The 23,857-nt window shown below is 47.8% G+C and overlaps 8 protein-coding genes across 8 annotated transcripts; 3 read left to right on the top strand and 5 right to left on the bottom strand.

Annotated features, from left to right (window-relative positions):
- Positions 1-154: 154 nt before the first annotated feature.
- On the top strand, positions 155-1,583 carry LY89DRAFT_632921 (aromatic compound dioxygenase). Its single transcript, XM_018211320.1, has 3 exons — positions 155-596; positions 648-1,080; positions 1,137-1,583. Exons 1-3 carry the CDS (start codon positions 352-354, stop codon positions 1,371-1,373), a joined length of 915 nt encoding a protein of 304 aa, XP_018060853.1. The 5' UTR covers positions 155-351; the 3' UTR covers positions 1,374-1,583.
- On the top strand, positions 1,506-2,474 carry LY89DRAFT_410303 (uncharacterized protein). The gene has a single exon (XM_018207315.1). The coding sequence runs from the start codon at positions 1,637-1,639 to the stop codon at positions 2,225-2,227; it is 591 nt and encodes a 196-aa protein (XP_018060852.1). The 5' UTR covers positions 1,506-1,636; the 3' UTR covers positions 2,228-2,474.
- Positions 2,475-3,403: 929 nt separating this feature from the next.
- LY89DRAFT_769397 (uncharacterized protein) lies at positions 3,404-4,362 on the bottom strand (the record flags this gene model as incomplete). Its single annotated transcript, XM_018221816.1, has 4 exons — positions 4,085-4,362; positions 3,905-4,018; positions 3,721-3,854; positions 3,404-3,652 (listed from the first exon to the last, which is right to left on the bottom strand). The coding sequence occupies exons 1-4, from the start codon at positions 4,305-4,307 to the stop codon at positions 3,404-3,406; spliced, it is 720 nt and encodes a 239-aa protein (XP_018060851.1). The 5' UTR covers positions 4,308-4,362.
- Positions 4,363-12,044: 7,682 nt separating this feature from the next.
- LY89DRAFT_692471 (MATE transporter) lies at positions 12,045-14,604 on the bottom strand. Its single transcript, XM_018216546.1, has 2 exons — positions 12,876-14,604; positions 12,045-12,821 (listed from the first exon to the last, which is right to left on the bottom strand). Exons 1-2 carry the CDS (start codon positions 14,412-14,414, stop codon positions 12,489-12,491), a joined length of 1,872 nt encoding a protein of 623 aa, XP_018060849.1. The 5' UTR covers positions 14,415-14,604; the 3' UTR covers positions 12,045-12,488.
- On the bottom strand, positions 12,061-12,605 carry LY89DRAFT_692473 (uncharacterized protein). Its single transcript, XM_018216547.1, has 2 exons — positions 12,493-12,605; positions 12,061-12,418 (listed from the first exon to the last, which is right to left on the bottom strand). Exon 2 carries the CDS (start codon positions 12,278-12,280, stop codon positions 12,080-12,082), a length of 201 nt encoding a protein of 66 aa, XP_018060850.1. The 5' UTR covers positions 12,281-12,418; positions 12,493-12,605; the 3' UTR covers positions 12,061-12,079.
- A 302-nt stretch (positions 14,605-14,906) lies between the features above and the next one.
- Positions 14,907-16,100, top strand: LY89DRAFT_692470 (uncharacterized protein). The gene is made up of 4 exons (XM_018216545.1): positions 14,907-15,075; positions 15,131-15,231; positions 15,291-15,532; positions 15,707-16,100. Exons 1-4 carry the CDS (start codon positions 14,975-14,977, stop codon positions 15,779-15,781), a joined length of 519 nt encoding a protein of 172 aa, XP_018060848.1. The 5' UTR covers positions 14,907-14,974; the 3' UTR covers positions 15,782-16,100.
- On the bottom strand, positions 15,693-17,527 carry LY89DRAFT_692469 (Arginase/deacetylase). Its single transcript, XM_018216544.1, has 6 exons — positions 17,205-17,527; positions 17,060-17,156; positions 16,906-16,996; positions 16,753-16,836; positions 16,173-16,705; positions 15,693-16,126 (listed from the first exon to the last, which is right to left on the bottom strand). The coding sequence occupies exons 1-6, from the start codon at positions 17,343-17,345 to the stop codon at positions 15,870-15,872; spliced, it is 1,203 nt and encodes a 400-aa protein (XP_018060847.1). The 5' UTR covers positions 17,346-17,527; the 3' UTR covers positions 15,693-15,869.
- Positions 17,528-21,154: 3,627 nt separating this feature from the next.
- LY89DRAFT_409921 (allantoinase) lies at positions 21,155-23,393 on the bottom strand. Its single transcript, XM_018207314.1, has 2 exons — positions 22,488-23,393; positions 21,155-22,439 (listed from the first exon to the last, which is right to left on the bottom strand). Exons 1-2 carry the CDS (start codon positions 23,043-23,045, stop codon positions 21,378-21,380), a joined length of 1,620 nt encoding a protein of 539 aa, XP_018060846.1. The 5' UTR covers positions 23,046-23,393; the 3' UTR covers positions 21,155-21,377.
- Positions 23,394-23,857: the final 464 nt, after the last annotated feature.

Genomic DNA, 23,857 nt, shown 5'->3' with positions numbered 1-23,857 from the left:
GGGTTGGCCGTTTCGACCTCAGGTCGATACTCTCGTGGTTATGCTCCCGTCCACAAGCCGATTGACCTGCCGCGAAATAGATTCTGGCCCTCAATATCTTCCTCTCCGAATTGTGGGGAGATTGTGGGGATGGGTAAGTACGTACAGTGTGTTGCGCTGACATTTGTGTGAGTGAGAGATGCTATTATTAAGGCCCGAGAGCTTCAGATAAGACACAAACTCTCTTTCCTCTCCTCTCTCTCTATTTTCTGTGTCCAATCTTTGCCCAGAATCTTCTTGTATTCTGCAATTGAGTCCATTTGCCCCTCCATATTCAATACTCCCCCAATTACACACTCCCTACGCAGCACAATGGCAGACAGATTCGACCCCAAATTCACAGGCCATGTTCTCGAGACCATTGGCCCCAATTGCACGCCTCGCAATCGTCTTGTTCTCGGTGCTCTTATGAGACATGTCCACGAATTCGCTCGAGAAGTCGAACTCACAGTCGACGAGTGGATGATGGGGGTTACTTTCATCAACTCAATCGGTCAAGCCAGCACGCCCATTCGAAACGAAGGCCACAGAATCTCCGATGTCATTGGTCTCGAGTCGTGAGATATTCTCCAAATTTACGCTTCAACTTTTCATTCTAATGTTCTCAGACTCGTCGATGAAGTTGCCCACAAACTCGTCACCGATGGTGCTGACCCAACTTCCTCCTCCATCCTCGGACCCTTCTGGTCACCCAATGCCCCTTTCCGTGAGAATGGCGGCTCAATCATTATTGATCCCGCTCCAGGCGGAAAGCCAACCTTGATGCACGGAAAAATGACTGATCTCTTGACCGGAAAAGGAATCCCGGGCGCCGTGGTAGACATCTGGCAAGCATCTGCGAACGGCAAATACGATTTCCAGGACCCTGACAACCAATCTCCAAACAACTTGAGAGGGAAGTTCAAGTGTGATGAAAATGGAAACTATCATTTCTATTGCTTGAAACCAACTGCGTATTCGCTGCCGACGGATAGTCCTGCTGGTGTGCTATTGAGGTTGTTGGATAGACATCCTATGCGTCCTGCTCATATTCATCTGATGGTACGTTCTACCTCCATTCTTTGAGTATTTAATCTAGTATTGACGAGCTTGCACAGATCACTGCAGACGAGTACAGAGGTTGCACGACTCAAATCTATCCGAATGACGACCCGTACCTCTCCACCGATACCGTATTCGCCGTCAAGGATGATTTGGTCGTCGACTTCAAGCCCATAGAAGGTGACCCAAAAGCCATCTTGGATCTCGAGTACAACGTTATCTTGGCGCCGAAGTCATACAAAGGGGTTACGCCTCATACACAATCCTCCATCGGTCTTGAGTCGAAGCTTTGAGGTCGTTGTTGGTGCGAGCGTACGGGTTGAAAGGAGATGGAAACATCATGAAAGGCGTTGGTGTTCCTGAAGTGGTTGACATGACTAGTCACACTGTCAATATACATCATTTCGAGCACTCTGGTTTTTCATGCCTCAGAACTGATGTGTCAAATCTCTCCGTGATTTCCAATCCCAACTCTTAGACCGGATTCCGAAAACTGATAGGTGACCAGTCTCTGAAGACAAAGCAAACCAGCGGACCATGCACGCAATTCCAGAGGATGAACTCCTCAACTGAAGGAACGTCTTCTTTCATAATTATATTTTCGTTACATCGGGGTTCTACAACAAGACCGACAGCACCAGTTCTGACCCGAAAAATGTCATCAAAAACTTTCAAGAAGTATGCTGGTCTCAGCGAAAGACAGCACCTGGAGATATCCCCAATTAAACCCATGCTTCCGAATATCGAGGATCTCAATGGCAAATCTCTTGTCAAAGACATTCACACGCATCTGTATCTTCTCCGACGGTCCTACGAATATTTCATCGACACGGACGAAGAAGAAGAGGTCCTGTCTCCGCACAGCTCGTACTTGGAATCACCATGGTTATTGGTCTGCGAACCTATTAGTCATGCAGAGCAGACAATCAAAGGAGGCTGGACCAAAGTCCGCGACTACAAGGATTTCAAGTCCTTTCCGCATTTTTGGAACGAGGAGTTGGCTCGTCAGGTCAACCGTACTGGGGATCCGAACAATTTGGTGCCTGCAAAGCCCAATAATGCGGCTAGGATTGGTCTCTTCTGTTCAAAAACAGAAAATTGGACTGGTAGAGGTCGGGCTTGGTTGGATGCAGATTGGCATGTGTGAATCGCGATACTCGCAAAGGTTGCTGACGGTACTGAACTTTGGATCTTCGACTGCGAGTCGGCTTCTGATAATCTCAACGTAGAGGTTGATAGTCGAAACTTGCGAAACGATATGCAACGGAGATTCATTGACTACTGCAAACGAGAGCAGAACTTGAACATTGTGCGAGCATGGATAGGGGGCAATCCTCATGGAGATGATGCAGACGGCAGCACTTGTCTCCGGCGAACATTAGTCTGGTTGGAGGGTATGCTCGCCTCTCGGAACTGGACATCCTGGCCTTGGTCTGAAGCAAAATCTCGAGAGTTCGGATTCATCCCTTTGAAAACCTCGGCCTCAGAAGGAAACAGTGCTCCAGGACGGAGGTCCCAAGCTCCAACTCGGTCGAGGTCAGCATCACCGGCAGTTGGTCCTTCAAAGCGCCCCAGGGCGAACAGGGCTAGGAATGTACCACGCAATGTCGTCGTTCCCAAGAAGGAGGAATCTTCCCCCTGAAGCACCGCCACTGTTTTTCTTCAACGGGACCATACTGAGCTTTTCCATACGGCGTTTTACTGTGACCCACGCTACTGCGTTGATCTTTTTGGAAAGCATGGGGCCCGTGTTGTTGAGGAGCTACTTCACACGATCATGTTGAACAAGATATGAGACAATTGGAGAAGGAGGAGGACGAGGAAGAGGGAGATAAGAAGATTCCGGTACCTGAAATTCGGTCTTTCTTTCATGCCAGAATTTCATTCCAATGCCCACGTTTGACTAATGTTTTCCTTTCACAAATTTGGCATTTTGAGTTTAAAGTCTAGATCAGGTCTTTAGACACTATTAGACTTCAATATATGGTACACTGTTTTCTGCTTTGGCCGATTTCTTTTCTCGCCACAAACTGGATATCGAGATATTGTTCTCCAGACTTCATGAGATTCCTTTGTAATAGGTCTAGTATCTGTTATTATTACAAACACCAGATTCCGTGGAAACAGTTGCTTTATCTGAATCCTAAGAGTTCCGCACATTTTCGGTCAATAGAAAACTGTGAGAGTGCCAAACGATGAATCAGGGGTATCATGTGACTGGGTAGCTTCCACCGGGATAGGCAGTCTCTACCTCTTAGCTTTCTTTCTTTCTTTCTCGAACGTTGATGCCTCATCCTATGTACAATTTTCCAACACCATCACGTCAGAGGACAGCCTCGAGTGGCATGTTCCCCCTCCACTTAAACACAGTATGTTCATTCGCCCAAGCCAACACCTCATCATAGTCTTTGCACACATGTTCGTGACCGAAACCTGGACCAGCTTCCGTCTTACCTTCGAGAGTGGTATCTGCGGCGCACATGATTGCTTGTCGAATATAATCGAAGCAATGTGCGGTGTGATGCGCAACTTCCTGCGTCAACTCTGTTTGATAATGCTCTGCGAGGTATGACTTTCAAAACGTCAGTTCAAAATCACAATTGCTTTGAATGGCACCATGAGCTTGGAGAGAGAACATACGACGCAATGAAGCTGGTGGAAAACCGACATCATGTATACCGGTTCTTTTTTATCTGTATGCGTTCCATGCATGGTGTAAGGTTCCCCCAATTTGAACGACGTCGAATTGTCGACTTGAACGTATCCTCTCCCATCTGCGAGGCTTTTGTCAGATAGGATCATATTTCCATAGGAGAACTACTACCTGAACTTAGTTCGATCCAGTTGTGGAGTGTATGGAGCGTCTCCTTCCTACTGGAGAACATATCTTCGTGTAAGTACCTCGGATTCTGGAGAAATGTATAGGACTTCGTTGAAACTTGAAAAGCATGGTGTCACTAAAAGTTGTTTCGATAAACCTTTCGGTTTGCAAATGTGAACATACAGGCAGGTACCGGAGTTGGTTTCTTCGTTGATTTGGAAAATGGGTCCAGATACAGCATCACCATCACCAACGCCATCAAAACCTCCAGAATGAGTCTCAAATGGAATCTTGAAGCTAAATTAGGTTTCTTTGACCTCGGATCTGGTAGATGGTTGTTGTCCTCGGGATCTTTAGGGAGAAATAATTGCTGGTCTTCATCTTGTTCGCTTTTGTCAATAGCCATCGCCAAAAAGGCAGCTACATTGACCGAACCTCAAAGCTGTGAGGTTGATCGATTTTGAGGAAATGACGGCAAATTCAGGCACGTAGGGGAACTTGGAATGCCTTTGAGTATTAATGTACGGAGTACAGTGCCATGTGATCCTAAACTTTAGGCTGAATTCTGCGGGTTCTGAAACGACTTCCCGGCTGAAATTGCAGACTTGACTAGTGTATTGTATATTTCTTTGCACGCAATAGTCGGCTTCGCTTCCCGAATCCCAGACCTTCGGGTGGGATCTAGGGCAAAAAGTACAAGCCATACCAGAAGAATTAGACTTCCGGTATCAAACTACTTGACCTCACCGGCACGCGGCCTATTGCTTAGCATGGCACCTTCAATTCGTTTTGGGGATCAGTATCTTCGAAGCTTAGTGATATTGTAAGTTCTAGGTCAAGATCAGATATCATTGTTCGACCTTTCGGTATACGTTGTGCAGTCAAAACCCCTTTGATGGTTCATCGGATCCGATCTGTACAATCTCATTCCCGAAGGCAAGAACGAAGACTCCCGCAATTTTTACTATTCGTTAATCGATGAACACTGAGTACTGTAGCCGGAGAAACAGTAAGTATCTATTATTGATACACACCTTAAGCTTTAATTCCGCAAAACAGAAACACCAGAAACACATGGACATGACAGGGCTGGTCACGTGATTATGTGTTATATTTATTTCCAAGATTCTTGAGCAGACTGCGCCGCAGACCCCTCACTTCTTCTCAGCAAGCATACATCTCTAGTGACACTCTGCTACCTCCTATTTCAACTCATCAGTGGATGTTGATGGCATAAGATACCTTGCGCAATCGGGTCTCTAGGCAGCCATCGCTCGAAGGGAAAACGCAGGGTCGAAGAGGAAAGTCCTTCAATGCTTGAAATGAACGAGGGAACAGACGTTGGAGCCTACACATATCGTTTTCTCGTTATCGAGATTCTCACCCAAGCTTCGAATAACCGCAAAGGGTAGCCATCTCGAGTGCTCATTCGGCAGCATGGACAAACACGAGGCCGACGAGCAGGAATTCGTGATGGTGCAGAAGGACGACTACGATAATGATCATATCGACGAGCACACAGAAGACATTCATGTCAATGCCATGCAGGAATGGCTACAACCTACCGCATATTTCGCCGACTCCAGCGACTATCAGAAACATCTGCAGGCTCACGTCCAGGGAACCGGCAACTGGCTTGAGAATTCTGAGACATACCGGTCATGGCTCCAGTCAACTTCTCACGGATCGCTGTGGATTGAAGCCCCGGCTGGGATGGGAAAGAGTGTTTTGGCGGCCACGACCGTATCCAAACTCATCGAGACAGGTGTTCCAGTAATGTTCTTCTTCTTCAGACAGATTCTTGCTACGAACCGCAGCCCGCATAACCTTGTGCGCGACTTCATCTCTCAAATCTTGTCAATTAGCCCGATTCTTTGTCAACAAATGGAAACTTACCTCGATGGTGGCCGTTCCGTTGATGGTGTTTCAACTGATGAACTGTGGGCACATCTACTTCGCGCCTTGGAGTCGTTTCCAAGGTCCTACTGCATCATAGATGGTCTTGACGAAATGGACATGGAACAGGGAAAGTTCTTGAACACTTTGGTCAAACTTGGAATACACAAACCGGACTCAATCAAGCTTTTAGTGACGAGTCGACCGCTCCCCCGAATCGAAACACACCTTAAGCACCCATCTGTTCTTCGACTCAAACTCGAGCGAGAGATTATCAACGAAGACATCGCTTCCTATGTCGAGTACAGACTCGATGGTGTGGAACAGCTGAGTGCTAGCTTGCGGACCGAATTCTATCAGCGTTTGCAAGACAAGACCCAAGGCTCCTTTCTCTACGCACGCCTGGTCGTGGATGAATTCACCAACCACATTCGGCGATCAGATTCCCCAGTATCCTTGGACACATTCAAATGGCTTCCTCACAGCGTGGAAGATATGTACAATGGTATGCTATCAGACCACTCCGTTCGCTCTGGTATTCCAGAAGACCTCCAATTGATGATTCTTGGCTATGTCACACACTCTATTCGCCCTCTTCGACTTCTTGAACTTGCAGCTTTGCTTCACCACTCCAGACCTTCCACTTTGATCAGCATTACTGGACATAATGACTTCCAGACTCCCTCCGTCAAAGATCTTGGGGACACGAAAGCACTCGTTCGTAGTGCATGCGGGCCATTGCTCGAGATCCTTCCAGACGAGACTATTTCTGTCATACACCATTCATTCACAGAATTTCTGCTTGATGGCGACAGGAAAAGGAGATCAGATGATATCAACCATCAATTCCCCGTCATAGACTTCAAAGAAACTCACTCTGCTTTGGCAATTGCGTGCTTGAAGTACATGAACTGTTTAGCGCTATGGGACATCAAGCCACGCAATTCAATGAGTGGAGAGCCGGATGCTGAACATTGGGGCAGGGTACAACAATTAAGAATGGGTTATCCTTTTATTGACTACGCCATGACACATTGGCACGCCCATATACGCAGATTAGAGACTTTGAATGACGAGCCTTCATTCAGTATGCAATCCGGTATAGAGCAGGAACTTCTCTTACACGCGCTGAACGACTTCATGCAGCAGAAGGTTTATGCTTGGCTCGATTTGAATTGGTCCTCAGCTGATCATTTCAAGAAGTTAGGCCCGACGAAAGATGTTCTACCCCTTCATGTTGCAGCTTGGTCAGGACTCACAAGTTATGCCAAACATTTGATCAAGAATGGGGCAGAGGTACATTGCAAGGATTGGCAAAGAATGACCCCCTTAGCTTGGGCAGCGGTGAGAGATCATAACGACATCGTCGCGTTATTGATACCGCACGACCCTCATGAGAACTATGAGTCGCGTCCCTATCATGGTCGAGAACCCTTGTACTTCGCCGCACGTGGAAATAACCATGTCATCGTTCAGCAGCTCTTGGAAGCTGGAGCTGATCCACTTTCAAGAAAGTTAAGGGTAACGCAACGCCGCGATGATAGAGAGTCTTGTTTCTATTACGCTTGTCGAGCTGGAGCTGTTGAATCGGTTCGTCACATGATTCCGTACTTACCTGATGAATACTTGAACAAAGCTCTTTGCGACGCAGTTCGATGTGGAAAGAAAGAAGTTGTTGAAGTCATCCTTGCTTCTCCCGGAGTCTCTCTGTATGACAGCCATTTAGAACGTTCGCCATTAATAATAGCTGCTCGGCAGGGTTATCATTCCATCATTGAAGTCCTGCTGGCAGCGGGTGCAGATCCGAACAAAACCGGCTCGAATGATATCACCGCTATTCATACATTATTTCGCGAAAATTGGAGGGAGCAGGAAGAACGTTCAGATGCGAAGGCGCGTTGCCTTCTGGTGCTGCTAGAGGCTGGGGCCAAAGTCAATGTAGTGGATAAGTCCGGCGTAACCCCATTGCATCGATCAGTATCATCGGAAGTATTTGCAAGCGATCCTGTTCTCACAAGACTACTTCTCGAATACGGTGCAAGCGTTACTGCACAAGACAAAAGTGGAAATACTCCAGTTCATAATCTACATGTTCGGTCCAACTCTGCACCTATCATCGACTTGCTGATCAGTCATGGCGCAGACTTGCAGTCAGCACGTCAAAGTGATTCCAGAACATTGTTACATTTAGCGGTTGGTGATATGCGAACTCAAGAGATAAAACCTCTCCTGAAACATATCACCAATTGCAACGTTGTTGATTCCCAGGGTAATACACCGTTACATCTAGCGGTGGAAGCACTTTCCAATGATTGTGTGAATGAAAGGATTCGCTGTAAAGCAGAGATGATCTCTGACCTTGTATCATCAGGAGCTGATACCAATATGAGGAACAACCAAGGTCTCACGCCACTTCATTTCTTGACAGGGAAGCTCCATCCCGACCATAACCTGGCTGACCCTACACGCGAGGTTTATCACGATCTCCTGCGAGTCCACGTCCTGCCGGTTCTTCTAGCTGGTGGTGCAGATTTGGATTGTGCAGATCACGATGGGCGTTCTCTCTTGCTTCGAACCATCGCGGCCCAGGGAAACAAAGCTGAGAAGCTTGTAGCAATCTTGTTGGATTTGAGAGCTGACATCAACACTCGTGATTATCAGGGCGACAATGCTCTCCACTTGCTTTGTAAAAATGGTGCCAACGTCAGCTTAGTGGAATACTTCATCGAGAGGGGCGCAAACGTGTTCGCCACCAATAACAACGGCAATACGCCTCTGCACGAAATTGCGAGAGCGTTCAATGCTGTCAAGCTTGCAGAACTACTCCTCAGGAGGGGACTGTCGCCTATCGCTCAGAACAACACTGGTCAAACTCCTCTTCATATGATATGTGGTACCCTTCCTGAGTGGCAGCGGGTGGATAAACTACAGGACATCTTGAAGAGCGAACTTGCAAAGGGTCTCAATATGACAGATAAAAATGGCGCTCAACCGATTCATCTTGCGGCATCAATTTCTGAAGACTACGTAGGTCAACTTGTTGCGGCAGGAGTAGATCCTACAGCCATTACCAAGCAAGGGCGAACTGTACTTCACATTGCCTCACTATGTCGTCAAAGTAATACTATTGGGTATATTCTGGACATCTACTCATCTCTTGGGCAACTTGATCTTATCAATCGCCAGGACGACTCCGGGCTCACAGCGCTCCATGAAGCATGCAGATCAGGACGACCAGAGACCGTCAAGTTATTACTCGATGCAGGCGCAAAGATTGATCTAAAGGCGAAATTGGGAGACATTCATGGCAATAGCCCTCTTCATGCTTGTGCTACATTCGAACAAGAGAGAATATTTTGGTCTCCAGCTGGAAAACAAATTTCTCCAAAGCGGCCTCTGGATGCTGCTGGCATTTTGACAGGAGATACATCTCGCCCATCACTTATGCTGGACTTCAGACAGCTCTCGATCACAGGTCATAGGATGTTCGATCCGATAGCAGAGACCACCATAAATACGCATACAGCGAGAGTTCGCGATATTGTGGAGATGCTCATTGAGTATGGTGCAGACATTATAGCTCTGAATAATCACAGTCTTTACCCCATAGATATGGCGACTGACTTGGGGTGCGAGGAAATGGTCGACGTTCTAATGCCTCACATGGATAAAGTATACGCCGAGGAGAAGGACAACCAAACTGGTCTCTCGAGATTTCGGCGGGCTCGGAACAAATTCGCTGAAAATTATCTTAATCTCCGAGGAAAACATGCGTCAGGCATTGTGGATAGAGAAATGATTGAAGGGCCAGAAATCACCACTTTGTGTGGGCAGCTTTTGAAATTGGGCAAAATTGAAGCACTAAGAGAATTACCACAGAGAGGCGTTGACTTTACTCCAAGGCAGGGCGAAACCAACTTCCTGCAGAAATTGACGTCTTGCGGTTATCCTTCTCTGTTGCGGGATCTGGGAAGGACTATTACAGAGCCCTGGGTCGAGGGCCAGATGTCTCCGGACAATAAAAGGAACATCGATCCATTCCTTCTGACCGCTTGCCGAAGGACACTTCCGAACCTGGATGTTATCAAAGTATTGATTGAAACATTTGGAGCTGATGTAAATTGTCAGCCTTCCTCGGCAACGTCTCAGGCGCGTGTACTTCCAGTCTCAACAGCCCTGCATGCGCTGGCAAGAGAAGGTCACTGGTGGCAACTGAAGGCTATGGAGTATCTCTTGCAATGTGGAGCAGACCCAGAGCTTGAAGACGGAGTTGGATGCAATGTTCTCCATGTTGCATTGAGATTTGGTCGGAAATATACTCGAATGCAGGCGGTGAGGTTGCTCCTCAAACATGGCGCAAACCCAAACGCAATAGCTAAGAATGGCTTGTCTTGCTTAAACAGAGCTACCAGAGACAATGGATTGATATCAATTCTTATACAGCATGGTGTGGATGTTAACCTGGGCATCAAACCCGCAATTTTCTCTGCCATCGAAGACCAAGAAACAGATGCACTAGCTTTGCTTTTGGAAGCTGGAGCCAATCCAAATGTTCACACAAGCTACAACATCGAGAACGACGTCAAAGTGGGGTTAGAGCATGACCTCTATCCTTTACTTGCCGCCGCATCGGAATTCTTCGACCTCGCAAATTTTCGAGAACGATCTACTACCCTCATACTCTTGTTGCTGAGTAAAGGCGCCGATCCGTATCTAGTATTCGACAATGGCAAAGTACAAACCACCATTGTCCATCATCTTTTGGAGCACGGTGGGGTCCTTCAACCCTTCCTTGAGATGCCGGATCTTCGCCTCGAGCAGCGTGACCCGCAGGGCAACACACTTCTCCTCGCCGCATGCAGGTCTAGATTTGGGACCACTGACCCCGCAACTTTGAACTCTAGAGAAAACCAACTGTTTGTCAAACGAGAGAACTTGGCAGCGAGACAAGCTGAGGAAAAAACCACTTTCGCCACGCAGCTTATACCAGCTCATAAACTCTATGATCTGGGTTCGAATCTCATTGTTCAGGACAACGACGGCAACAGTGCCCTACATCTGCTTCTCTCTAAGATCCCGTCTGAGAACTCGAATTTCGACAAGGCAGTGGACATATTCATCAAGAAGGCACCATCATTGATTCACCAGAAGAATAAAGGGGGCTTCAAGCCTATCCATATAGCATCCAAAACAACGTGCATGTGGCCTATCAAAGTTCTCCTGTCTGCTGGAGGCGATATCCATGAAGCAGATCCAGACGGTAACACAATCCTTCATTTCCTTGCAGAGTCCATGCGTTTCTCAAGACATGACGAGGAAGTGATCTCTAACTTCAAATACTTCCTTTCCCTCGAAGTCTCAATCGACTCTTTGAACTCGTTGGGTGAGACGCCGATATTTTGGTTCTTCCGCTGTAATGCGAATCTCAAAACTTCCAACACTGAGATGTCTCTTCAAACAATCACCGATACATTCCTAGAAGCAGGGACGGATCTCTTCCACAAGAACAACGCAGGAGAAACACTTCTCCATATAGTAGCTGGGCGGTTCTGCGGGAATCCAGTTCCAAAACGCCGGTCAGTAAATGATATGAATGCCGAGACCGATGAGTATCAAAAGAAGACGAAGATTATGGTGGATGATTTCAAGTGGCTATTAGGAAAGGGGTTAGATCCGATGTCCGAGGATCTGAATCATAGGACGGCTTTGGATGTTGCTGCCGCGAGTGGCAATGAGGGTATCTTGGAGTTGTTCAAAAGTAGTTCGGTATCGTAATGTCCCGAGCGTATTGGTCTCGGATCGAAACTTTGAGAGTTCGTGGTTAGAGCGAGGATATGACTTGAAAAGAGATGTAGGGGGATTTTTCGAAAAGTGAAGATTGTCGTTGAAAAGAGGGTCCACTGGGATACGGAGTATTATACCCTAGTCTGCAGTGAAATTAAGCTTTGAAGGATGCCGTTGGGCCTGTCGATTCAGATTCTCAGCTTTTGCTAAGTCTGCCCGAGCTGTAACCGCAAATTCGTAGATGATTTCAAAGAACCCGACATTGAATGTGACGAATGAAGTCGAGTAAATAGAAGGGGATGTTTGACAGAACATTCAGTCATATATACAACTCATTCCTGCATCCAATTCTTCCTTCTCACCAAAATTTTGCAAAGCCAACGCCAAAAGCATCAAATATCAAGGGTATAGGCAAAGCACTATCCGCAATCAAAAGTCAAAGATACCATCCAAAACATCATTCGTAGCGATGACTGTGTGCCCGCAATCCCGACAGGATTATCCAGCGTTATTTCTGGATTTTGCTGCTTCGACTGAATCCTCCCAGTTGGCACGATAGATGAATAAGGCTTCGAGTGCGGCGACCCTGGTTTGCATGTTAGCATTGTCCGGATTGAATCGAGGTATTGTGGGGATAAAAATGTTCGAGATGTTGAAATTGAGTGAGGTGTTATTATGTTCTAGGACCAGCTGGATCATTCAAGTGATGATCATGTTTCAAAAGTATTTCAAGACTTGAAGTGACAAGTGTTCAAGTCGATCAGAAGATTAATCTCTGTTCAAAGTCCGTTGCTGTTGCCCAACATCCAGAGAGTGAAAATGTCATGCAACTATGAGCTTTCATGGATTGCGACGCTTCAGAGACCAATCACAGAAGAGGAGGAGGAGGAGGAGGAGGAGGAAGAACTTACAATCCCAAAGCAAGAGCAACACCGCTCCACAAACCATACAATCCCCAATTCAACCCAAACGCAGTCCCGAACGAGATTGGCATAGCAATCACATAGTAACAGAACAAATTCACCCATCCACCAATCTCTTGTCTGCCTAGACCTCTAAGAAGTCCTCCCAAATTCGCTGCCAAGGCATCGAAAAGTTGGAACGCAGCACAGAGAGGTAGGACAGAAGCCACGAGATCAATGACATCTTGATCGTTTGTGAAGAGTTGCGGGATGTAGTTTCGAAGGGAGGAGAGGAGGATGACGTTGAACAGACCGACGATGGTTGCTACAATCATTGCCTAGAATACGTTGTCAATTGTAGTTCTCGGTGGAAAAGGCTGAATCTTGCTTACCACTTTGGCACTTGTCTTCGCTGCATCTGCGAGGGTTGCTCCGATTAAATTCGCAACTCGTGTGGATGCTGCAATAGAGATCGGGAATGGAATTTGGAAAGTGATTGCTGTCAGAGTAGCCAAAATGCTCTGGGCAGCCAGATGAGTTGTCGAGAAGTAGCTTGCTGCAAGAGTGAGGATCTCGAATGCGAGGAATTCTGCTTCCACCATTAAAAGTCCCGGGAGTGCGAGTTTGACCATTGGACCCCAATTATGGAATGCCTTCTTTGTGAACCCGTTCCAGCACTGTCGCCCGTCCACGAAGCGTACGTAAAGGAAGAGCAAGAGTGGGAGCAGATTGTCCGTGACTGCTACAGCAATCGGAGCTCCAACGAAGCCCCATTCGAACTGCCACACAAAAAGCCAGTTCATGAATGCATTCAGGGGTGCAGCAATCAGCAGCACATAAGTTGTGGCAGAGAAAAGCCCTTGAGCTTGCACGAATCGCTTGCCACTCTCGAATGCGGCATACCCAGGAGCTCCCAGTAGCAAGACACGAAGGTACAGGCCTGCCAACCTCGCAGATTCTTTCTCCGGAACAATAAGATTAAGGATTTGCTCGGAGCAGATCCATACGACACCAATAGGTATGGTCAACGCCCAGAGGAAATATACCATCCGCTGCAGCTGCAGCCCCACGAGATGTTTCTTCCCGCTACCATATGCTTGCGCGCACAATGTATCCAGGCTAGTCGCAAGACCTTGATAGATGGCATATCCAAAGATATTCGCAGTCATACTCGCCAGACTAACTGCGCCAAGCTCGACCTTGCCCAAATGTCCAACCGTGAACACGCTCGCGACAGTCAGAGAGTATTGCAGCAAGAAGGTAATGACCAACGGACTCGAATATCTCCAAAGAGTCTTTGCTTCCCTCTGCCACGTCGTCTTGATCTTGCCTGCCGCAACAGCAGCCTCCCATTGAGCATTCAACCTCTCATGATGTGATCTCGCAGATTCTCCGTTCAACAGGGCCGTCGTCTCTGACGGTTCTGGTGGGAAGGGACCTTGAGCTTCCTCATCAATTTCTTTCTTTGGTCTTCGACTACTGAACATCCATCTATATGCTCTCGTGAAGGGATCTCGTTTCGGAGGCTCAGGATGTTTGGGTGGGGCGAGATGATTATCGCGAAGAAGACTCCGTTCCTCGTTTCTGGATTGCTTCTTCTCTTTCTTGGTGAGGTATGTAGACTCCGGTAGATGGGGTGTGATAGCTGGTCTGGTGCCTCCAAATGCGACAAAACTGGGTCTTCGATACGAATTGACCATCGAGTGTTGGAGAGCATCTGGTCGAACGGTATCTGTCTCTGACTCCTCTTCAGAGCTCGTCTCCTCGCTATCTGGGGCTTCGATATCGTCATCGTCGCACTCTGCAAGATCTCTTGCTATGGATTCCTGTGCTATAGGAGAAGCCGAGAGATATGAGGTGCTAAAGGGAGATCGAGCAATTGAGCCAGATCTAATCTGATTGGTTTTGATGGGCTGAGATGGGGTAGACATGTTGGGATGCGAGGCTGTGAAACCTGGATGTGAAAACTAAAAATTACCCCTCCATGCAATATTTTCCTCTTCAATGCCTCGACAATGAGATGAAATGTTGAAAGCAAAGCGAGCAAGTTATATGAGGAGAGAGAGAAATATCAATTGAAGATATAAAGAAATCACAGCAGAGGGCAAACGTTGAATAACAAGGAAGAGGGGCGCAAGCTCCCAATTCCGCATCTTTTCACACCTCCATGTCCAGTAGCTCCAGCCGGCCCGCATTCTATGATAAAGTGCCCCACTACTGCTGTACTGACCAATAGATAAATTCAGATAAGAGAAAAAGGATACAACTTCCTATCACAGTCAAGACCACTCGAAGCTAATCCCTGCGTTAAATAGCCGGGTATCTCTTCCGTCACTACCCGAGCCCAGCATGCGGCCGCGAGCTCCGATCCTCGGCAGCAAGCAAATCTGCAGGTTTATTGCATCACAAGGTATTTTGGGTGGCACGGAGGAGACACCAAACGACGACTTCTTTTGAAGCCATTGACAATTCCAGAACATGATGCTATAAGATGGCTACCTGTACGCAAGCCGACGAAGAAGAAGCAGAGCGGCAGACTCGTTACTCAGAATGTGGAATTCCCATTGGGGCAGCGCCGGTGTATGTTGAGGAGTATGTACCCCCAGAAGAAAAAGCTGGACGAAGGAACTGACGATAGCAATTGCAGACACCAAGGCGAGAATGTCTTCTGTCTACCTCCTCTCCTTGGACCTCTACTCTTCGTGAACAAAGACAGTGATGCTCGAGATCATTGTGCCAATGAACGAAGTATGTCTGAACATCTCCCCTTTACTGGTAGACCACGACTAACTTTTTCGCTCTGCCAGCTTTCCTCTCGTATCTCCGTCTTTCTCTCTACATGGCAGTCGTAGCTATTGCTATTGTGATATCCTTCCATCTCAAGACCACACCCTCCCAGCTCGAACTGCGAATGGCACAACCGCTGGGGGCAATCTTCTGGTTTCTATCCTTTTGCTGCTTGGCGTTGGGGTTTGGCAATTATCTGAAGACAGTCAATAAGTATAGTAGGAGAGTTGCGATTGTGCAGACGGGATGGAAGACCCAGACGGTATGCATATATCTTACATATATTACCCCGCACGTTCGGCCCCCAAATGGATGGATTGATGTTGCAAAGGAAGAAGAGAAGAAGATGGAAAAGGACGAGGTTTAATACGAGGAGCTTCCCCATCATCCCACGATCATGCTGATTTTTGTTTCAATATGCTAATTGTTGTTTCAGATCTTCTCAATAGTGGCTATTTCCATCGTGGGGGTATGCGTGCTTTTCCTAGCCACAAATTCAAAGCGCTCCTAATCATTTCTCATGATACCTGATCACGACATTTTGTGGCGTTTCTTATCATCCTCCACATAACGATTAATATTTCTCTCCACCCAACCATTTACATCTCATCTCTCACAGCCTCCTCTTCGCTTTCGATCATCTTGCTCAAAGGTCCTTTCTTGACCATCAAGCTCATCACCTCGTATAGAGCGTCTGCGGCGGCCATGGTGGTGTGTTCGGCGTTGGTGTCGTATGCTGGAGCGACTTCGACGATGTCTGCTGCGATGAGGTTGATACCTTCGAGTCCGCGCAAGATTGTGCGAAGCTCACGAGTGGACCATCCACCTGTCTCGGGAGTGCCAGTGGCAGGCGCAACTAAATTTGTCAATTGATGAACAATCAGGAGAGTAAAATGACTCACAGGCAGGGTCGAGAGTATCGATGTCAATGGACAAATACACAGGCTTGGTAGTACCAACACGATCTTTGATCTTTTTGATGATGCCGTCCATTCCAATGGTATCAATCTCCCTAGCTTCTACAATTTCAAAGCCACAGTATCCGTCATTCTCATAATCACTTGGGCCGCTCAAGGTGGTTCTGATTCCAGCATGGATATTGGTATCATTGGCGAGCAATCCTTCTTGAGCTGCGTGGTAGAAGTATGTTCCATGGTTGATGCTAGCCACTTTGCTCGGTGATCCTCCAAAGACCTTTGGCTTCCATGTGTCGAGATGAGAGTCGAAATGGATGACAGAGATGGGACCGTAAGCACGGTTCACGGAACGCAGAAGAGGAAGGGTGATGGTATGGTCTCCTCCAAGCGTGATGACACGAGGAAGAGTCTTGCCGGCCTTGGATGGGCCCTTCTTCTTGGCATCGGTTGCTGGAGCACGAGTGAGGATGGAGTTGTGTCCTTCTTCGATTTGGTGGAGAGCCCAAGTGTTATCATATCTGCAGAAGTCAGTGACAATGCAAAGCGATGCTGCAGAAGATCTCACGAGGTGACAGGAATGTCTCCACAGTCTAGGACTGTAGCCCAGCTGTTGAATGGATTGGTCTCCAGAGGAACATTGTATCCACCACTGAATCCGAGTCTACGTGAGCCTGTATTCGAAACAAGGGTATCAGCCAATGCTGTTTGGAATACTGACTAAAGATTGAGACGGCGAGAACCTTGACGGATTCCTGATGGACCAAAGCGAGCACCGGGTCGATACGAAGTTCCCGTATCGAATGGAGCACCTGCACGCTATTAGCCTTAGCACCTTGATGGTTATACATGCAGTATATATGGCTGGGACCTACCGATGAAGGCAATGTCATATTTCACGTCATCAGATGCCAAACATGGGAAGTATGGCAGACGACCAAATGTCGAGATACCAGAGAAAACAGAATCGGCCTTTCGAAATCAGCAAGCAACCCACGAATTCCGATCCAATTGACCTACTTGAGTTCCGCCATCGCCAGGAAGAGTGTTGTACCATAATGCCTTGTGAGGGCCTTGAATTGGGATCTGGTCGTGAGCATGATCACCATGTGCAATGGCACTGGCAGCCAAGAAGGCGACAGTGAGAACGTGAGTGAGCATGATGGAAGCTACAAAGCAATTGAGGAATGGGAGCAAGAGCACGGCACATCAGGGAGAAGGACTTTATAAGGGTTGCTGTGTTGGCACTGCTTCAATGCACCAGTGCTGGCGTCATGTTGACCGTGCAATATGACAGGCAGAGCTCTCCCAGCAAGATCCTGTCTGCATGATGGATGCCGAGGCCAGAGCTATCTTGGCCGCCGATTTGCATTCGATTCCATGACTACGGAAGAAAGTCTGAAGTCATTGGACATATTATGGCTGTTGTTCTTATGTAAGTATCTGCTAAGAGACAGGAACGTTGTGGCGGGGCAGAGATAAAGAATCAATGGCGGGGTCATCATCTCAAACGGTATGGTAAGACGAACGCAAGGACGGTACTTGTACATAGGATGATTTAGGACGATATAATGAACCAGTCGGAGTATATTTGAACACATTCGTAACAATAACGAGAATTTATTGCAACGATAAATTGAGTAACGAAGAGGTAATCCAGCGTGTCATGGACAGGGGTAGCTATTATCGGTGAGGTAATTGCGTCGATAAGAATTGAGGGAAGCTTTACCTAAGGCGGCGATGAGGGGCAGCAAAAGCAGCGTGTTGAGACATCTTCTGATTTCGCACACGAAGAAATCTCTGGCCATTCTTCCAACATCCTCTCTGCGGACTACCACACTCTGCGGATTACACATATTAATTCAATTACAATCTACTGACTTAACAGTGGCGGCTTGACACGGTAGGTGACAGCAGAAGAGCAGAGGAAATGTCAATCAGCGACCAGTGTGTGTAACTTGAATGTCCGAGTCGACAATAGCTCATATCAGATCCAACAAGTCGATGAGCCCTTTCACACATCGACCATCCCATTTCTCGACATCCAACCGACGAACAACTATGGCCTACATTCCGATAAATCCTCTCTAACGCTACCGCGATCGAAGACCGAGAAGCAAACCCGAAACTACCTCCTATAACTACAAAGCAATTTTTGGCAGAGTCTCATCATGGATGAGCATGCTTTGGAGATCAGCAACCGCCATGGTTGAGTGATAGAAGACAACTGGCCGATCACACATTGCGGAGTTGCTCAATATCCCTCTGGCAAAAAGACATTTTGAAACAAAACAAGAAGCTTTCATACTCCGCACATCATTCTCAATACGTTCTACCGCCCGCCACCAGACATATCATTTGGGTCTTTGTGCTTCAGGTTCTCAATCTTCTTCCGTCTTTCGTCTCCAATAGACTAGAATCAGTTGCTCGTGCAAGTCCGGGTCATCTTTCTTGCTTGGAGTCTTTTCAGAGTTGTGAGATCGCTTCTTCAAGTTCAGAGTACCTGGTACTCTGACCTGGTTAGCATGGTCATTAAGCTATTGCGGGTAGTCCTGTGGAATGGCGGATATTGGATACTTCAGCAACCTCCTCGGAGTCTCCAACGCTATGAGGGAGACGATCTCTCGATCTATCACCTAAAACATCGGCTCCAATCGTGGCTAGCAACCCCCCCTCGAAGCAGATGTCTGACAAGAATGTGGTACAAATTCGGCCTCGGGAATGTTTTTCCACCGCAACAACTCTTCAGAAGGACTTGGCCATTTTTCTTCTCTGTCTGAACTTTGACAGCGTCATGATAGCGTCATGATAGCATGGTCTCCTAATAGCAAGTTTATAGTGGATGGAGATTATCTTAGCCTGGGGCATTGCTCGAAGTACCGACATTCTGCTGCTGATATATAATCTTGTCAAGAACAGACTTTAGGGAACTAACAGCGAGACTGAGCGAGACTGAGATTCATATTCCATATGAGCACGACCATACTGCGCACGGCACTTCCGAAGACAACGATGTGTTACGCCCGTACAGCGTAACGTGCCTTGCCTGGGCGCTATACCCGACTAAGTATAGCGCTAGGGAATATTAGCGTTCCCGGGCTCTTACTGCACGTGACAGAGCCATAAGCGAAGACGCTAAGTTGGAGTAGGAGAAGGACTTGTATTTAAACTCGACCGCGCTCTTCGAGCTGCGCTCTCTTTCTTTCCTTCTTTAACTTAGAATTCCAGTCTTATGACATCCCCTCAAGGCCATCTTATCCGTGCCATTTGAGAGTCGTGACACGATGCAAGTGATACCACTAACACGTTGATGATTGGTGGCAAGGCACACTATCATGGGGAGATCCATCGAGAGGGGAGAATCTCCGGAGAACAAGAAAACTCTCACGCTGTCAGACTTTGAGCGTCTCTCTTTGTGTTTCAGCTTCTTGATCTTTCTGTGTCTCTCCTCCAGTGAGGCTAGGATCGGTCACTCGTCCAGGCTCACGCAGCAACCGGTCATCTTTCTTACCTGGAGTTTTCTCAGTCTTGTGAGACCGCTTCTTCGAGTTGAGTTCATGGAGATGCTGCTAGGAATGTACTGGAGCTATTCAAGCTAAAGTAAGTACTTGCTGTTGGCCGTACAATGAGTCTTATGGAGCTATTATGGATGTCCGTTTTGATAAGAAGACTTCAAGCAAGAAAGATGACCTATTGCACTAGCTTACTTGAGCCACCAGAGGGGAGACAAGACAGTTAAGTACAAAGGCACTCAGTGGTATTCCTAGGGGCAGCGCTTCCTCTAACTTTTGCATAGATAAGTTACAAAGTGCAAAACGGGCAGCTTGTCCTCCTCTCGGTGTAGCTATTCTCAGCAAGCCGGAGATCAAAAGTATGCGAGGCAAGCTGTATAACACTGTCGGCAAGCTAAAGCACAGATTGCGTTCCCTATCACCGCAGAAAAGATCATCGACGCTGCAATGTATTAAGGATGACGTGCGGACAATGAAACTTCTTGTTTCATTTTGATTCGTCCGATATCGCTTCCTCAACTTAAAAGTACTTAGCCAGCACGTTCCTTGAGCTATTGCGAGCAGTCCTGTGGAAAGACGGACATTGTAGACTTTTTGGGTTTAGTTTCCAATGCAATCAGGCAGGTGTCAGACAAGAACATAGTGAGGTAAATCTCGGTCCCAGGGTTTTCTTGGGAAGAACTTACTAATCCAGGACAAACTTTCGAAGCACCGACATTGGAGAGCTAGTCTGCAAGTAATTTTAGCAGAAACAGATCTTGATACGGCTAACACGTCGACGATAGGTTGTAATGTAAACTATCACGAGGAAGAATAGGGCGAGGAGGAAGCCTGCCCTGAGGTGGCCAAGTGCAGGAGATGAGGCCTTGGGGTGGATGGGACTTCGAAAGTGAGATGAAGCTCGAAGCACTTCTCATTGTCCCACACCAATACCTCACAATCAAGCAGCAATCCTAGTTTTGCTTGATCGTCATTAAAACCGACATTCCATCGAGCTTATTGTACGGCCAACTTCAAACATTTAGGCTTGAAGGAAACTCCTTAGTATATTCCTCCCACTTTCTCGATGAAAATGTTACCCACAGAAACAAAGAAGCGATCCCACGAGTCTGAAAAGACTCCAAGTAAGAAAGATGGCCTGTCGCTGCACGAGTGAAGCTTACACGAGCGACTGATCCTAGACTTACTGGAGAAGAAAGACGAAAGAAGATGAAGACCTGAAGCACGAAGACCATACAGATCAAGGGATACGTCGACGATTGGTGATGATATATACTATCACGAGCAAGAACGTAGAGAGGGAAAAGTCCAGAGACTTGTCGGACATTTTTGCTCCGTCGGACATTGCTTCGCGGGTAAAGAGCTGAACAAGTCCAAGGGGCAAGTCTTCTTTAAAAGTGAATAATTCTCGGAAACTCAAGAGTGCTGCTGAGAATTTCAGTCATCCGAACGTGCTCGGAAAAGTGGGACAACCATCACATTCCGGGATAGGGAAGCAGGACAGACAATCGGGAACGGAAAATCATTGCTTCAAATCCATGTATTCATCATTCTTTATCATGCCATGCCAAGTCATCGATCATATGTACGCTCCATTGTCCCATCATCAACCCATCCATGCACCCCTTTTCAGTTCCCATCCCATGCCCCGCAAAAATGCTCACTTCCCCTCAGCAATCCCTCACAATTTCCTCTTCTCAAGCAACAACTTCCCAACCGGTAATCCCTGCTTCCCCACAAACCCACCATTCGGCCCATCTCTCTGGAAAACCCTCTGTCCCCTAACCCAAGTCTCCCTCACCTGCCCCGTCATCGTCCGCCCTTGATACGGACTCACCTTATTCCTAAACAACATCTGTTCCCTCCCCACCACCCACTCGGCCTCATCATCAAACACGCACATATCGGCATCCATACCCGGTCTCAGCGCTCCTTTCTTATGACTCAACCCTACCTGTTTCGAGGTATTGACCGCGCAGAGCCTCACAACATCTAAGATGGAAAGCGGTTTCGACTCCCCAGCACGAGACCGAGCCGTCACTTCAGTCCACAGAATAGGTAGGCCCAGACCAACAGACGAAATCCCACCCCAACTCGCGAAGAAATCACCACGTTCCTTCTCCTCTGCCTCCTCAGCGCTCATAATCTCACCATTAACACCTTTCGTGCCTGCACAACAGCCATGGCCTAGATGTTCAGGTAACAGCTTCAGTTCCGGTGTGCAGGGACTGTGATCCGAGACGATAGTCTGGATGACCGATTCCGGGTGCGCGAGTTCGGACCACAGCCCATCGCGGTTGACGGAGCTACGAATAGGAGGACAGCACTTATGTCTCGTGTCGCCGTCAGCTACTTCCTCGGAGGCGAGGGCCAGGTAGTGATAGCATGTTTCGGCTGTGATTTTGATTCCGCGTTCTTTGGCTTCGCGTAGTAGGGGAATGGCTTCGATGGCGGAGAGGTGGACGATGTGGAGTTGCAGGTCGGGTGCTAGGGGCGCGAGAGAGAGGATTTCTTCGATGGCGTAGGTTTCGAAGGCGGGGGGGCGGGAGTCCAGGAATGTGTTGTAGGATGTTAGAGGGCCTTTTGGGGCTAGTGGTGGGAGGGAGGTTTGGACGTCGTCGCCGACGGAGTCGGTGATGGGTGGGATCATCTCGGCGTGGAACATGAGGGTAGTTGGTGTTTTCGAGAGGGTGGTCATGGCCAGAGCAACGTCTTCTGAGGAGACGGCTGGGAATTCGTCGACCTACATCCGATTAGTTTTGACTTGGTAGATTGAGCAATTGGAACCTACACCACTCTCAATCAAGAAGCCTTTGAATCCTCGAACTCCTGCTTCTACAAGCGGTAGAAGTTCCTCAGCGTTACCTGGTATGATACCACCATAAAATCCAACGTCCACCCAGCATTGTCCTTGTGCAGCCTTGACTTTCTCCTTCAGCCCTTGGACAGTTGTAGTGGGTGGGATGGCATTCAATGGCATATCAATGACCGTTGTAACACCCCCAGATGCAGCCGCTCTTGTCCCGGTATTGAAACCCTCCCATTCTGTTCTGCCAGGCTCGTTCAAGTGTACATGCGCATCCACTAGTCCTGGAAGGAGTAGCTTGGGCGAATGGTCGATGTAGGTAGTGTTCGCTGGGAAGCTCGAAGGAGGAAGAACGGTAGGGAGGATCGAGATGATGGTTCCGGTCTGAGGTGATATGGTCAAAGTTGCGGGGGAGACGACCAGATTGTTCTCTTGATCGTATATGACTGCCCTTGAGGAAACAAGAACCGTAAGTGGGATGTTGGAGTCGTTGGGTGGGGTGTATGGGTAGGAGATGGGCTCGGGGGAGTTGGAGAAGGACATTGTGAACGTTGCCGCGGGTCGAATTCGAAAAAGAAAATTCTTGTATGTAATGCGGGGTGGTTCTGCGCTTTTCTGGACCGCAAACGGGCAGTTTTGGGGGTGGAATGTGCTTATCGAGTTGTTGGGGAGGTGGAATGGTATGAAATCTAGCCTCGAAGCCAAGGCTGATGAAGAGATGCAAAACCACAACACAAAGTTTTGATTGAAATTGAAGAGGAATTGAAATGAAAATAAGAAAGATGAAGAGGGAAAGACGGTCAGATGAAAAGAGACAGTCGTCAATCGACGGCCAGGGTTTTGTGGGGTGCAGCGCAGGGTATCCACCGTCTCCCAACAGCCCACTAAGATGCTTATCTCCTATCTCTTGAAGCCTCCCGAGATGACGGTGCAGTACAGGACTCACTACTTTGGTCTCTCCACGACCAGGAACCAATGCACGTCCATCCTTAGACCATCAAAAGGGTCAAAGGGAGATCCTATGGCAGGTTTCCATCGAGTAAATATATATCTAGCTTGCGGGCTAGGGAAGAGCGCATTTTGTGAGGTAGCGTTGTAGACCCGGAATCCGGGACCATGGCTTCGGACAGATTCGGCTTCAGGTCTATTGCTGGGAAAGAGACGTCGACTTGCAGATACTGTACGTAAAAGGTACTTTGCTGGGCGGCAGTTTCACATGTTGTCAGAACTGGTTGTGAGATGTTCATCCGCACGTCGCTGTGTTGGGATGGAATTTCACTGCTGCGTGTTTCTGGTGTTGGTGTTGTCGTCCACGAGCGAATGGCAAGCAGGCGAACTCCGACGAATCGTTGTCC

The sequence above is a fragment of the Mollisia scopiformis genome (genome assembly GCF_001500285.1).
Source record: "Mollisia scopiformis unplaced genomic scaffold LY89scaffold_43, whole genome shotgun sequence".
NCBI classification, from domain to species: Eukaryota; Fungi; Ascomycota; class Leotiomycetes; order Helotiales; family Mollisiaceae; genus Mollisia; species Mollisia scopiformis.
This window is presented reverse-complemented; position numbering and strand designations above follow the sequence as displayed.